At 39.0% G+C, this 15,069-nt stretch overlaps 1 protein-coding gene across 1 annotated transcript; it reads right to left on the reverse strand.

Moving 5' to 3' along the window:
- Positions 1-7,140: 7,140 nt before the first annotated feature.
- LOC128657893 (zinc finger protein OZF-like) lies at positions 7,141-9,849 on the reverse strand. The gene is made up of 2 exons (XM_053712321.1): positions 9,831-9,849; positions 7,141-9,661 (listed from the first exon to the last, which is right to left on the reverse strand). The coding sequence occupies exons 1-2, from the start codon at positions 9,847-9,849 to the stop codon at positions 8,208-8,210; spliced, it is 1,473 nt and encodes a 490-aa protein (XP_053568296.1). The 3' UTR covers positions 7,141-8,207.
- Positions 9,850-15,069: the final 5,220 nt, after the last annotated feature.

Here is a 15,069-nt window from a genome sequence, read left to right on the forward strand (position 1 = left end):
GTGGGAAAGGAACTTTTTTACCACAGGATAAAAAATCTAAGGGTAAAAACAGAGCTAATAATCGTTTTCGTTCCTTTCGTTTCAACAAAGAACAAAAACCTGATCCTTCATCCTCAGGAGCAGTTTCAGTTTGGAAACCATCTCCAATCTGGAATAAATCCAAGCCAGCCAGAAAGGCAAAGCCTGCTTCTAAGTCCACATGAAGGTGCGGCCCTCATTCCAGCTCAGCTGGTAGGGGGCAGGTTACGTTTTTTCAAAGAAATTTGGATCAATTCTGTTCACAATCTTTGGATTCAGAACATTGTTTCAGAAGGGTACAGAATTGGTTTCAAGATGAGACCTCCTGCAAAGAGATTTTTTCTTTCCCGTGTCCCAGTAAATCCAGTAAAAGCTCAAGCATTTCTGAATTGTGTTTCAGATCTAGAGTTGACTGGAGTAATTATGCCAGTTCCAGTTCAGGAACAGGGGATGGGGTTTTATTCAAATCTCTTCATTGTACCAAAGAAGGAGAATTCCTTCAGACCAGTTCTGGATCTAAAAATATTGAATCGTTATGTAAGGATACCAACATTCAAGATGGTAACTGTAAGGACTATCTTGCCTTTTGTTCAGCAAGGGAATTATATGTCCACAATAGATTTACAGGATGCATATCTGCATATTCCGATTCATCCGGATCATTATCGGTTCCTGAGATTCTCTTTTCTGGACAAGCATTACCAGTTTGTGGCTCTGCCGTTTGGCCTTGCTACAGCTCCAAGAATTTTTACAAAGGTTCTCGGTGCCCTTCTGTCTGTAATCAGAGAACAGGGTATTGTGGTATTTCCTTATTTGGACGATATCTTGGTACTTGCTCAGTCTTTACATTTAGCAGAATTTCATACGAATCGACTTGTGTTGTTTCTTCAAGATCATGGTTGGAGGATCAATTTACCAAAAAGTTCATTGATTCCTCAGACAAGGGTAACCTTTCTGGGTTTCCAAATAAATTCAGTATCCATGACTCTGTCTTTAACAGACAAGAGGCGTCTAAAACTGATGGCAGCTTGTCGAAACCTTCAGTCACAATCATTCCCTTCGGTAGCCTTATGCATGGAAATTCTAGGTCTTATGACTGCTGCATCGGACGCGATCCCCTTTGCTCGTTTTCACATGCGACCTCTTCAGCTTTGTATGCTGAATCAATGGTGCAAGGATTACACAAAGATATCTCAATTAATATCTTTAAAACCGATTGTTCGACACTCTCTAATGTGGTGGACAGATCACCATCGTTTAATTCAGGGGGCTTCTTTTGTGCTTCCGACCTGGACTGTAATTTCAACAGATGCAAGTCTCACAGGTTGGGGAGCTGTGTGGGGATCTCTGACGGCACAAGGAGTTTGGGAATCTCAGGAGGTGAGATTACCGATCAATATTTTGGAACTCCGTGCAATTTTCAGAGCTCTTCAGTTTTGGCCTCTTCTGAAGAGAGAATCATTCATTTGTTTTCAGACAGACAATGTCACAACTGTGGCATACATCAATCATCAAGGAGGAACTCACAGTCCTCTGGCTATGAAAGAAGTATCTCGAATTTTGGTTTGGGCGGAATCCAGCTCCTGTCTAATCTCTGCGGTTCATATCCCAGGTGTAGACAATTGGGAAGCGGATTATCTCAGTCGCCAAACGTTGCATCCGGTCGAATGGTCTCTTCACCCAGAGGTATTTCTTCAGATCGTTCAAATGTGGGAACTTCCAGAAATAGATTTGATGGCGTCCCATCTAAACAAGAAACTTCCCAGGTATCTGTCCAGATCCCGGGATCCTCAGGCGGAGGCAGTGGATGCATTATCACTTCCTTGGAAGTATCATCCTGCCTATATCTTTCCGCCTCTAGTTCTTCTTCCAAGAGTAATCTCCAAGATTCTGAAGGAATGCTCATTTGTTCTGCTGGTAGCTCCGGCATGGCCTCACAGGTTTTGGTATGCGGATCTTGTCCGGATGGCCTCTTGCCAACCGTGGACTCTTCCGTTAAGACCAGACCTTCTGTCACAAGGTCCTTTTTTCCATCAGGATCTGAAATCCTTAAATTTAAAGGTATGGAGATTGAACGCTTGATTCTTCGTCAAAGAGGTTTCTCTGACGCTGTGATTAATACTATGTTACAGGCTCGTAAATCTGTATCTAGAGAGATATATTATAGAGTCTGGAAGACTTATATTTCTTGGTGTATTTCTCATCATTTTTCTTGGCATTCTTTCAGAATTCCGAGAATTTTACAGTTTCTTCAGGATGGTTTAGATAAAGGTTTGTCCGCAAGTTCCTTGAAAGGACAAATCTCTGCTCTTTCTGTTCTTTTTCACAGAAAGATTGCTATTCTTCCTGATATTCATTGTTTTGTACAAGCTTTGGTTCGTATAAAACCTGTCATTAAGTCAATTTCTCCTCCTTGGAGTTTGAATTTGGTTCTGGGGGCTCTTCAAGCTTCTCCGTTTGAACCTATGCATTCATTGGACATTAAATTACTTTCTTGGAAAGTTTTGTTCCTTTTGGCCATCTCTTCTGCCAGAAGAGTTTCTGAATTATCTGCTCTTTCTTGTGAGTCTCCTTTTCTGATTTTTCATCAGGATAAGGCGGTGTTGCAAACTTCTTTTGAATTTTTACCTAAAGTTGTGAATTCCAACAACATTAGTAGAGAAATTGTGGTTCCTTCATTATGTCCTAATCCTAAGAATTCTAAGGAGAAATCGTTGCATTCTTTGGATGTTGTTAGAGCTTTGAAATATTATGTTGAAGCTACTAAATCTTTCAGAAAGACTTCTAGTCTATTTGTTATCTTTTCCGGTTCTAGGAAAGGCCAGAAAGCTTCTGCCATTTCTTTGGCATCTTGGTTGAAATCTTTAATTCATCTTGCCTATGTTGAGTCGGGTAAAACTCCGCCTCAGAGAATTACAGCTCATTCTACTAGGTCGGTTTCTACTTCCTGGGCGTTTAGGAATGAAGCTTCGGTTGATCAGATTTGCAAAGCAGCAACTTGGTCCTCTTTGCATACTTTTACTAAATTCTACCATTTTGATGTATTTTCTTCTTCTGAAGCAGTTTTTGGTAGAAAAGTACTTCAGGCAGCGGTTTCAGTTTGAATCTTCTGCTTATGTTTTTCGTTAAACTTTATTTTGGGTGTGGATTATTTTCAGCAGGAATTGGCTGTCTTTATTTTATCCCTCCCTCTCTAGTGACTCTTGTGTGGAAAGATCCACATCTTGGGTAATCATTATCCCATACGTCACTAGCTCATGGACTCTTGCTAATTACATGAAAGAAAACATAATTTATGTAAGAACTTACCTGATAAATTCATTTCTTTCATATTAGCAAGAGTCCATGAGGCCCGCCCTTTTTTTGTGGTGGTTATGATTTTGTATAAAGCACAATTATTCCAATTCCTTATTTTATATGCTTCGCACTTTTTTATCACCCCACTTCTTGGCTATTCGTTAAACTGAATTGTGGGTGTGGTGAGGGGTGTATTTATGGGCATTTTGAGGTTTGGGAAACTTTGCCCCTCCTGGTAGGAATGTATATCCCATACGTCACTAGCTCATGGACTCTTGCTAATATGAAAGAAATGAATTTATCAGGTAAGTTCTTACATAAATTATGTTTTTTTTAAAAACAATTTACACTACTGTTACATCAGATATGAGTGGTGGCACTAGTTTGGCAAGTGGGCCTGGCACACACGCTGGCAGGCAACTGCAATTAGATTACACTAGCAGACTGATGTTTCACAGTCCAAAAAGTTTTTGTAAAAATTGTTTACACTACTGTTACAACAGATATGAGCAGTGGCACTTAGCAAGTGGCAGACAGGCAACTACAATTAGATTACACTAGCAGACTGATGTTTCACAGTCAAAAAAGTTTTTTTTTTTTTTAAATTACACTACTGTTACAACAGATATGAGTGGTGGCACTAGTTGGCAAGTGGGCCTGGCACACATGCTGGCAGGCAGGCAGGCAGGCAACTGCTATTAGATTACACTAGCAGACTGATGTTTCACAGTCAAATTTTTTTTTTTTTAAATTTACACTACTGTTACAACAGATATGAGTGGTGGCACTAGTTGGCAAGTGGGCCTGGCACACATGCTGGCAGGCAGGCAGGCAGGCAACTGCTATTAGATTACACTAGCAGACTGATGTTTCACAGTCAAAAAAGTTTGTTTTTTTAAAAATTACACTACTGTTACAACAGATATGAGTGGTGGCACTAGTTGGCAAGTGGGCCTGGCACACGCGCTGGCAGGCAGGCAGGCAACTGCAATTAGATTACACTAGCAGACTGATGTTTCACAGTCAAAAAAGTTTGTTTTTTTTAAAAATTACACTACTGTTACAACAGATATGAGTGGTGGCACTTAGCAAGTAGGCCTGGAACACACGCTGGCAGGCAGGCAGGCAGGCAGGCAGGCAACTGCAATTAGATTACACTAGCAGACTGATGTTTCACAGTCAAAAAAGTTTGTTTTTTTAAAAATTACACTACTGTTACAACAGATATGAGTGGTGGCACTAGTTGGCAAGTGGGCCTGGCACACACACTGGCAGGCTGGCAACTGCTATTAGATTACACTAGCAGACTGATGTTTCACAGTCAATTTTTTTTTTTTTAAAGCTTTATTGATGTAAATTCAAGATATAAACATACATGAATCAGAAAAATAGAAAAAGAATGTACAAAATTATATAGACATTTTGATATTGTTTTTCCATTTACAAGCATCTTCTCTATGTCCATTTTGTACTACAGATATAAAAGAATATGCTGGAGGCAATAAAATTACAATCATCAGAATATATGTGCAAACCGTGAAGATATCTGAGAAGGAGATAGCAGAGGGAGAGAAAAGGGGGGAGTGATAGAGGAGCGAGAAAGGGGAGGAAAAAGAAGAGAAGAAAAAAAAAAAAAAAAAAAAAAAAAGGGGGAAGGGAATGGGTAATTAACTCAGATTGTCTTATTCCAGATTCCCAAGATCAATTCATGAGTTTCTAATTTTTCTATTTTAAGATAATGATATCTTTCTAAGGTAATGAGCTCTGAGACTTGATGTTTCCATTCAAGTATAGAACACATTGTTTCTTCCACCTTTTGGGCATGAGTTTTTTTGCGCCTGTTAGCATTATCAGGAGGAGTGCTAGTTTGGTGGGGTCTTTTAATTTAGGTAGAGAGCAAAACAGGATGCTCTCTGGTGTTTGGTATATGAGTTCCTAGCAAATCTGATATGTAAGTAAAAACTTCTGACCAGAACTTTTGTAATCTGGGGCAGGACCACCAAATATGGACCAGGGTGCCTTCCTCACTGCAGCCTCTCCAGCACTTGTTGTTTACTGAGGGATATATTTTATGGATCCTCGAAGGGGTCAGGTACCAGCGACTCAAGAATTTTATGTGGATTTCTTGTATAGTAGCGGATACAGAGGAGCGCTTTGTAAGTGTAAAGGCACTAATCCAAGAGTCGTGGTCTATTTCATGTTGTATTTCTCTATTCCAGGCTAGTGTATAAGATGGGAGTGTTGTGGGGTCGTCTAGTAGAGTCAATTTATATAGTAAGGATATTAGATGTCTGGGGGTATCTGTTAGGGTGCAAAGTTTTTCAAAGGGTGTGAGTCCCCTTCCCATATCCTTCCTGTGTTTGTGATGAGAGATGTAATGACGTAGTTGACTGTATCGAAGCCACAAAGAGAAAATCTCCCCGTGAGTTTCCATTAAATGAGCTTGTGATTTAGTGATGTTATTTTCGGCGAGGAACTGCATAGTTCCTGTTTTAAGGTTATATGGTTGCTTAACATGGAAGCCCATCTTCCAGTATGGGAGATCCATGTTTTCAATTATGGGAGTAAGTGGGGACTGCCTGGTTGAGGTTTGTGTGCTAGTAGCTAAAAGCTTATCCCATTCAGCTAGAGTTTCGACAGTCCTTGTGTATTTATGTAACTGCTTTGGTCTATGTGATGGAAGGGACCATGCCAATGTGCCTACATTATTCCTCATGAAGATTTGCCTATCTAGACGGTGTATACCGAGAAACACGTTGCATGTTTTGTACTCATGATGCATGACTGATATATATATTTTATGATTGTTTTTATCACTATTAAATCCTTTTTTTAAAATCATATATCCTCATTGCCGCTGATTATTCCATATTCTGAGCTACCTGGTGATCCTGTCTGCTGTGGAGTATCCTGCTTCATATCCTATACAGCTAGCTGGTTTGCTGTGAAAACCAGCCTGCCTCTATTGGTACATTTGAGTGCCACTGTAAAATGTGAGTACCCTGCACAGGTTGTAAATTAACCATTGTAACATTACAGATTCACACAGTCGTGTGCTTTTGTTTGCACTTATCTCCTGTGTTCTATATTGCTGGACATTCCACTCACAGTCTGCCAAGACATACAGATCTCCATCCTTGGACCCTGGAGTGCCTTGTACAGCTAGCTGGTCTGCTGCAAATACCAGCCTGCATCTACAGGCACATCTGAGTGCCTTCTCATATTGTGAGTACCCTGCACTTGTTCTATCTCTGAGACTGGTTGTTACAGATTCACACATACGGTGCCTCTTTCCTTGTGTTTCTTTCTAGATTTGCTGACCTTTGGAGGGTGAAGATTGAGTGCGGCCTGAATTTTCACAGGATTGACACACCTTGGAATATACTGGACTATTTTTGGAGTCTGATCACCTTCAATTTGGGACTCTGGTATTCAACTGTGTATTGATACTGTTATGCCATCTAATAACCTATTATGGTGATTTTTTTCAGGGAACTGTGTGTATATATTTTTCTATACGGTTGTGTGTATACTTATATATATATATATATATATAAATATAAATATAGATCTTTGTTGATCCAACAATAGCCTTGCCAGACTAAAACTGTACTGTGGAGTACACACACACACATATATATATATATATGGTATTATACACATTTTAAGCCTTAGCGCCCCCTATTGGGTGTTTTACCCTAGTTATTAATCAGCACAGCCGTCCTGTGTACTTAAAAGGATTAGAACTAAGCAGTGAGAATCTAGCAATATTCAACTAAATCAGAACAAAATTACTATGTTCCAGTCAATAAGAAGAGTGCCTACTTTCTATGAGATTTAAAAATTAGTTTTTATTTAGAAATTGAGCATTTATAACAGTAACAAAATATTGCTTGCATCACATTTTAACTAATAACAAAAATATTAACAGATAAAGTAGTATAAAAAGGGAACATAGAAATTGACAGCAGATAAGAGCCATAGGCCCAGCAAGTCTGCCCGATATTTCCTAAAAGTATAAACGTATCTAGTTTGTAGGATAGCCTTATGCTTATCCCAGGAATTTTTAAAGTCCCCCACAGTGTTTGTAAGTGATAAACATAAGAGGCACAAAGATGTAGCACTTACTCAGATCTTCAGCCCCACTTCAGTATGCAGGGTATGTAGTGCAGAGTCCCAAATCAATGACAGTTTAGAATACTCAGAAACAGTTACTAAAAATAATTTAAACCAGTGATACTGCCGTAACACATATACTGGAGAAGTTAAAGAAACGTACTAGTATATATTAGTACTTCTGATCTGCCATCTTCAACAGTAAAATAACGTCATAGGCACCAGGCAATTAAAATGTCCAGAAATGTAGCCTCAAGGCTCAGTTAACAATCAACAGCCTGTAGACAGCCAGCAGTTTGCACTTGATTAGCTTGAATAGTGACTACCATCTATGGAATTTGACATTGTTTTTCTGACCTGAGAACACTCCTCTTTGTGCTATGCTCACTATCAGGGGGTGCAAAAACTTACTGGGCTTAAAAGGATATGAAACCCAAATTTGTCATTTATGTTTCAGAATGAGCATGTCATTTTAAGCAACTTTCTAATGTACATCTATTATCCAATATCTTTCATTCTCTTGGTATTCTTTATTGAAAAGCATACCTAGATAGGCCTAGGAGCTGCAGATTGGTGGATGAACATACATGCCTCATATTGTCGGCTTACCCATGTGCAATGTTGTTTGTTCAACAAAGAATTCCAAGAGAATGAAGCAAAATTAGATAACAGAAATAAAAAGTTGAAATGTTATTTTCTATATCTAAATCATGAGTAAAATGTTGGGTTTCATGTACCTTTAAGTAATTAATAGGTTCTCTGAAGTATACATAATTCTAAACACTCACATTCTGTAGATCAGTATTATTTCCTGTATGAATTTTCAGGTGAATAATAAGATTTGATTTCCGTGTAAAACATTTCTCGCATTCAGAACATGAAAATGCCTTCTCTCCTGTATGAATTTTCTGATGAGTAATAAGATGTGATTTCTGAGTAAAACATTTTTCACATTCAGAACATGAAAATGCTTTTTCACCTGTATGAATTTTCTGATGAGTAATAAGATATGATTTGCGAGTAAAACATTTCCCACATTCAGAACATGAGAATGGATTCTCTCCTCTATGAAATGCCTGATGTCTAATAAGAAGTGATTGCCGAGCAAAATATTCCCCACATTCAGAACATATAAATGCTTGCTCTTCTGTATGGATTTTTTGATGAGTAATAAGAGTTGATTTCAGGGTAAAACATTTTCCACATTCTGAACATAAAAATCTTTTCTCTCCTGTATGAAGTTTCTGATGAGTAATAAGATTTGGTTTCTGATTAAAACATTTCCCACATTCAGAGCATGAAAATGGTTTCTCTCCTGTATGAGTTGTCTGATGTACAATAAGTAGCGATTTCAGGGAAAAACATTTTCCACACTGAGAGCATGAAAAAGCTTTCTCTCTTGTATGAATTTTCTCATGAGTTACAAGACTTGATTTGTGAGTAAAACATTTTCCACAATGAGAACATGAAAATGCTTTCTCTCCTGTATGAATCTTTTGATGATTAATAAGAGTTGATTTCAGAGAAAAACATTTTTCACATTCAGAACATGAAAATTCTTTCTCTCCTGTATGAGTTTTCTGATGAATAATAAGATTTGATTTCCGAGTAAAACTTTTCTCACATTCAGGACAAGAAAATGCTTTCTCTCCTGTATGAATTTTCTGGTGATTAATTAGCTGTGATTTCTGAGTAAAACCTTTCTGACATTCAGAACATGAAAATGTTTTTACTCCTGTATGGATTTTTTGATGAGTAATAAGATATGATTTGCAAGTAAAACATTTCTTACATTCAGAACATGAGAATGGTTTCTCTCCTGTATGAAATGCCTGATGCCTAATAAGAAGTGATTTCAGAGAAAAACATTTTCCACATTCAGAACATGAAAATTCTTTCTCTCCTGTATGGGTTTTCTGATGAGTAATAAGATGCGATTTCTGAGCAAAACATTTTCCACATTCAGAACATGAAAATCGTTTCTCTCCTGAATTAATTTTCTGTCGAGTACTAAGATGCGGTTTCTGAGTAAAACATTTCCTAAATTCAGAACATGAAAATGTTTTCTTGTCTATATGAATTGTCTGATGTGCAATTAAACTTGTTTGCTGGGTTAAAGATTTCCCATATTCAGAACATATATTTCCAGCATTTCTTTGATTTTGAGTAAGACTGAAAGAAACATCTCCCTTCTTGCCATGACAAGGATTATCACAGTCTCTGAATTTACCTGTTGGACAGAAATACAATAGGAGCAGTTATTTATCAGTTATTTATCAATGTCCCAAATAATTTTTTTTTAACAATTTAACTGGTCTATCTAACTAGGGTAAGTTACAAAAAATTAAGCAATCACTTTTTTTATTGTCTACTAAAAAAGGAGGGGATATGACCCATACACCTTTCTACAGCAACCATGCTAACGCTTAAGGGCAATTACTGGACAATATGGTATATTTTTAAAGACTTCCTGACATATAATTATTGATCAATAACAACCATAACATTTATTATATAACAGTCAAAATAATTAGAATTATTATTAAAGAATTTCTGTATTTTACAAACACAAAGTGAAAAACATTTTAGGTTTTAAAATATCTTGATCTTTAATGATAATTTACTGCATTTTGAAAAAACTAAATGTATCCTTACCTGATAAATGTATTTATTTCTGGTGAGTCCACAGCATCATCATCAATTACTGTTGGGAATACCACTCCTGGCCAGCAGGAGGAGGCAAAGAGCACCACAGCCAAGCTGTTAAGTATCACTCCCCTTCACACAACCCCCAGTCATTCAACCGAAGGAAAATGGAGAAACAGAATAACACAAGGTGTAGAGGTGCCTGAGGTTTAAGTAAAAAATAACTGTCTGTATAAAGTGTGAGGCTGTGAACTCACCATATCCGGAAAGAAAGAAATTTATCAGGTAAGCATAAACTTTGTTTTCTTTTCTAAGTCCACAGTATCATCATTTACTGTTGGTAATCAATACCCAAGCCAGAGGACACAGATGATTAGGGAGGGACAAGACGGGTAACCTAAACAGAAGGCACCACCGCTTAAAGAAACTGTCTCCCAAAAGAAGCCTCAGCCAAGGAAAAAGTATACAGAGAAGACAAAGTTGCAGCCTTGCAAATCTGTTCCACATAAGCTCCAGACAGTCCTAGTGGAATGAGCTGTAATTCTCCCAGGAGGCTGCTGTCCAGCAGTCTCATAGGCCAAACAAATACAACTTTTCAACAAGAAAGAAAGAGAAGTAGCTGTAGCTTTCTGACCTTTATGTTTCCCCTGATCAGGGCCTGACAAAAAGACTGCACATCTGGCACATCCGTCAGACGCTTATGTAGCAAAAAAGACAAGGCAGAGATCTGACCCTTCAGAGTACTCACTGCCAAACCCTTCTCCAGACCTTCCTGGAGAAAAGACAACATCCTAGGAATCCTGACCCTACTCCAAGAGAAAGCCTTGGAATCACACCAATAAAGATATTTACGCCATATCTTATGGTAAATCTTCCTAGTAACAGGCTTGTGAGCCTGAATCATGGTCTCAATGACCGACTCAGAAATCCCACGCTTAGACAGAACTTGCAAATCTGTCAGTCAGCTTCAGAGAAACAAGATTTGAATGAAGAAAAGGACCCTGAAGTAGAAGGTCCTTCCTCAGAGGCAGTCTCCAAGGTGGAAGAGATGACATCTCCACAAGGTTTGCATACCAAATCCTGCAAGGCCACGCAGGGGCTATGAGACTCACCAACGCTCTCTCCTGCTTGATAAGAGCAATGACTCGTGGAAGAAGAGCGGACAGAGGAAATAGGTATGCCAGCCTAAAATTCCAAGGAACCACCAGCGCATCTATCATAGCGGCCTGCAGATCCCTTGACCTCCAACTGTACTTTGGGAGCTTGGCATTCTGTTGAGACGCCATCAGATCCAGCTCCAGCACCCCCCATTTGAGGGTCAAGCTGTAGAACACCTCTGGATGGAGCTCCCCCTCCCCGGGATGAAAAGTCTGTCTGCTCAGAAAAACATAATTTATGTAAGAACTTACCTGATAAATTCATTTCTTTCATATTAACAAGAGTCCATGAGCTAGTGACGTATGGGATATACATTCCTACCAGGAGGGGCAAAGTTTCCCAAACCTTAAAATGCCTATAAATACACCCCTCACCACACCCACAAATCAGTTTAACGAATAGCCAAGAAGTGGGGTGATAAGAAAAAGTGCGAAGCATATAAAATAAGGAATTGGAATAATTGTGCTTTATACAAAAAAATCATAACCACCACAAAAAAGGGTGGGCCTCATGGACTCTTGTTAATATGAAAGAAATGAATTTATCAGGTAAGTTCTTACATAAATTATGTTTTCTTTCATGTAATTAACAAGAGTCCATGAGCTAGTGACGTATGGGATAATGACTACCCAAGATGTGGATCTTTCCACACAAGAGTCACTAGAGAGGGAGGGATAAAATAAAGACAGCCAATTCCTGCTGAAAATAATCCACACCCAAAATAAAGTTTAACAAAAAACATAAGCAGAAGATTCAAACTGAAACCGCTGCCTGAAGAACTTTTCTACCAAAAACTGCTTCAGAAGAAGAAAATACATCAAAATGGTAGAATTTAGTAAAAGTATGCAAAGAAGACCAAGTTGCTGCTTTGCAGATCTGGTCAACCGAAGCTTCATTCCTAAACGCCCAGGAAGTAGATACTGACCTAGTAGAATGAGCTGTAATTCTTTGAGGCGGAGTTTTACCCGACTCAACATAGGCAAGATGAATTAAGGATTTCAACCAAGATGCCAAAGAAATGGCAGAAGCTTTCTGGCCTTTCCTAGAACCGGAAAAGATAACAAATAGACTAGAAGTCTTACGGAAAGATTTCGTAGCTTCAACATAATATTTCAAAGCTCTAACAACATCCAAAGAATGCAATGATTTCTCCTTAGAATTCTTAGGATTAGGACATAATGAAGGAACCACAATTTCTCTACTAATGTTGTTGGAATTCACAACTTTAGGTAAAAATTCAAAAGAAGTTCGCAACACCGCCTTATCCTGATGAAAAATCAGAAAAGGAGACTCACACGAAAGAGCAGATAATTCAGAAACTCTTCTAGCAGAAGAGATGGCCAAAAGGAACAAAACTTTCCAAGAAAGTAATTTAATGTCCAATGAATGCATAGGTTCAAACGGAGGAGCTTGAAGAGCTCCCAGAACCAAATTCAAACTCCAAGGAGGAGAAATTGACTTAATGACAGGTTTTATACGAACCAAAGCTTGTACAAAACAATGAATATCAGGAAGAATAGCAATCTTTCTGTGAAAAAGAACAGAAAGAGCAGAGATTTGTCCTTTCAAAGAACTTGCGGACAAACCCTTATCCAAACCATCCTGAAGAAATTGTAAAATTCTCGGTATTCTAAAAGAATGCCAAGAAAAATGATGAGAAAGACACCATGAAATATAAGTCTTCCAGACTCTATAATATATCTCTCGAGATACAGATTTACGAGCCTGTAACATAGTATTAATCACGGAGTCAGAGAAACCTCTATGACCAAGAATCAAGCGTTCAATCTCCATACCTTTAAATTTAAGGATTTCAGATCCGGATGGAAAAAAGGACCTTGTGACAGAAGGTCTGGTCTTAACGGAAGAGTCCATGGCTGGCAAGATGCCATCCGGACAAGATCCGCATACCAAAACCTGTGAGGCCATGCCGGAGCTATTAGCAGAACAAACGAGCATTCCCTCAGAATCTTGGAGATTACTCTTGGAAGAAGAACTAGAGGCGGAAAGATATAGGCAGGATGATATTTCCAAGGAAGTGATAATGCATCCACTGCCTCCGCCTGAGGATCCCGGGATCTGGACAGATACCTGGGAAGTTTCTTGTTTAGATGAGAGGCCATCAGATCTATCTCTGGGAGCCCCCACAATTGAACAATCTGAAGAAATACCTCTGGGTGAAGAGACCATTCGCCCGGATGCAACGTTTGGCGACTGAGATAATCCGCTTCCCAATTGTCTACACCTGGGATATGAACCGCAGAGATTAGACAGGAGCTGGATTCCGCCCAAACCAAAATTCGAGATACTTCTTTCATAGCCAGAGGACTGTGAGTCCCTCCTTGATGATTGATGTATGCCACAGTTGTGACATTGTCTGTCTGAAAACAAATGAACGATTCTCTCTTCAGAAGAGGCCAAAACTGAAGAGCTCTGAAAATTGCACGGAGTTCCAAAATATTGATCGGTAATCTCACCTCCTGAGATTCCCAAACTCCTTGTGCCGTCAGAGATCCCCACACAGCTCCCCAACCTGTGAGACTTGCATCTGTTGAAATTACAGTCCAGGTCGGAAGAACAAAAGAAGCCCCCTGAATTAAACGATGGTGATTTGTCCACCACGTTAGAGAGTGTCGAACAATCGGTTTTAAAGATATTAATTGAGATATCTTCGTGTAATCCCTGCACCATTGGTTCAGCATACAGAGCTGAAGAGGTCGCATGTGAAAACGAGCAAAGGGGATCGCGTCCGATGCAGCAGTCATAAGACCTAGAATTTCCATGCATAAGGCTACCGAAGGGAATGATTGTGACTGAAGGTTTCGACAAGCTGTAATCAATTTTAGACGTCTCTTGTCTGTTAAAGACAGAGTCATGGACACTGAATCTATCTGGAAACCCAGAAAGGTTACCCTTGTTTGAGGAATCAAAGAACTTTTTGGTAAATTGATCCTCCAACCATGATCTTGAAGAAACAACACAAGTCGATTCGTATGAGACTCTGCTAAATGTAAAGACGGAGCAAGTACCAAGATATCGTCCAAATAAGGAAATACCACAATACCCTGTTCTCTGATTACAGACAGAAGGGCACCGAGAATCTTTGTGAAAATTCTTGGAGCTGTAGCAAGGCCAAACGGTAGAGCCACAAATTGGTAATGCTTGTCTAGAAAAGAGAATCTCAGGAACTGATAATGATCTGGATGAATCGGAATATGCAGATATGCATCCTGTAAATCTATTGTGGACATATAATTCCCTTGCTGAACAAAAGGCAATATAGTCCTTACAGTTACCATCTTGAACGTTGGTATCCTTACATAACGATTCAATAATTTTAGATCCAGAACTGGTCTGAAGGAATTCTCCTTCTTTGGTACAATGAAGAGATTTGAATAAAACCCCATCCCCTGTTCCGGAACTGGAACTGACATAATTACTCCAGCCAACTCTAGATCTGAAACACAATTCAGAAATGCTTGAGCTTTCACTGGATTTACTGGGACATGGGAAAGAAAAAATCTCTTTGCAGGAGGTCTCATCTTGAAACCAATTCTGTACCCTTCTGAAACAATGTTCTGAATCCAAAGATTGTGAACAGATTTGATCCAAATTTCTTTGAAAAAACGTAACCTGCCCCCTACCAGCTGAACTGGAATGAGGGCCGTACCTTCATGTGAACTTAGAAGCAGGCTTTGCCTTTCTAGCAGGCTTGGATTTATTCCAGACTGGAGATGGTTTCCAAACTGAAACTGCTCCTGAGGACGAAGGATCAGGCTTTTGTTCTTTGTTGAAACGAAAGGAACGAAAACGATTGTTAGCCCTGTTTTTACC

The sequence above is a fragment of the Bombina bombina genome, chromosome 4 (genome assembly GCF_027579735.1).
Source record: "Bombina bombina isolate aBomBom1 chromosome 4, aBomBom1.pri, whole genome shotgun sequence".
Classification (NCBI taxonomy): Eukaryota; Metazoa; Chordata; class Amphibia; order Anura; family Bombinatoridae; genus Bombina; species Bombina bombina.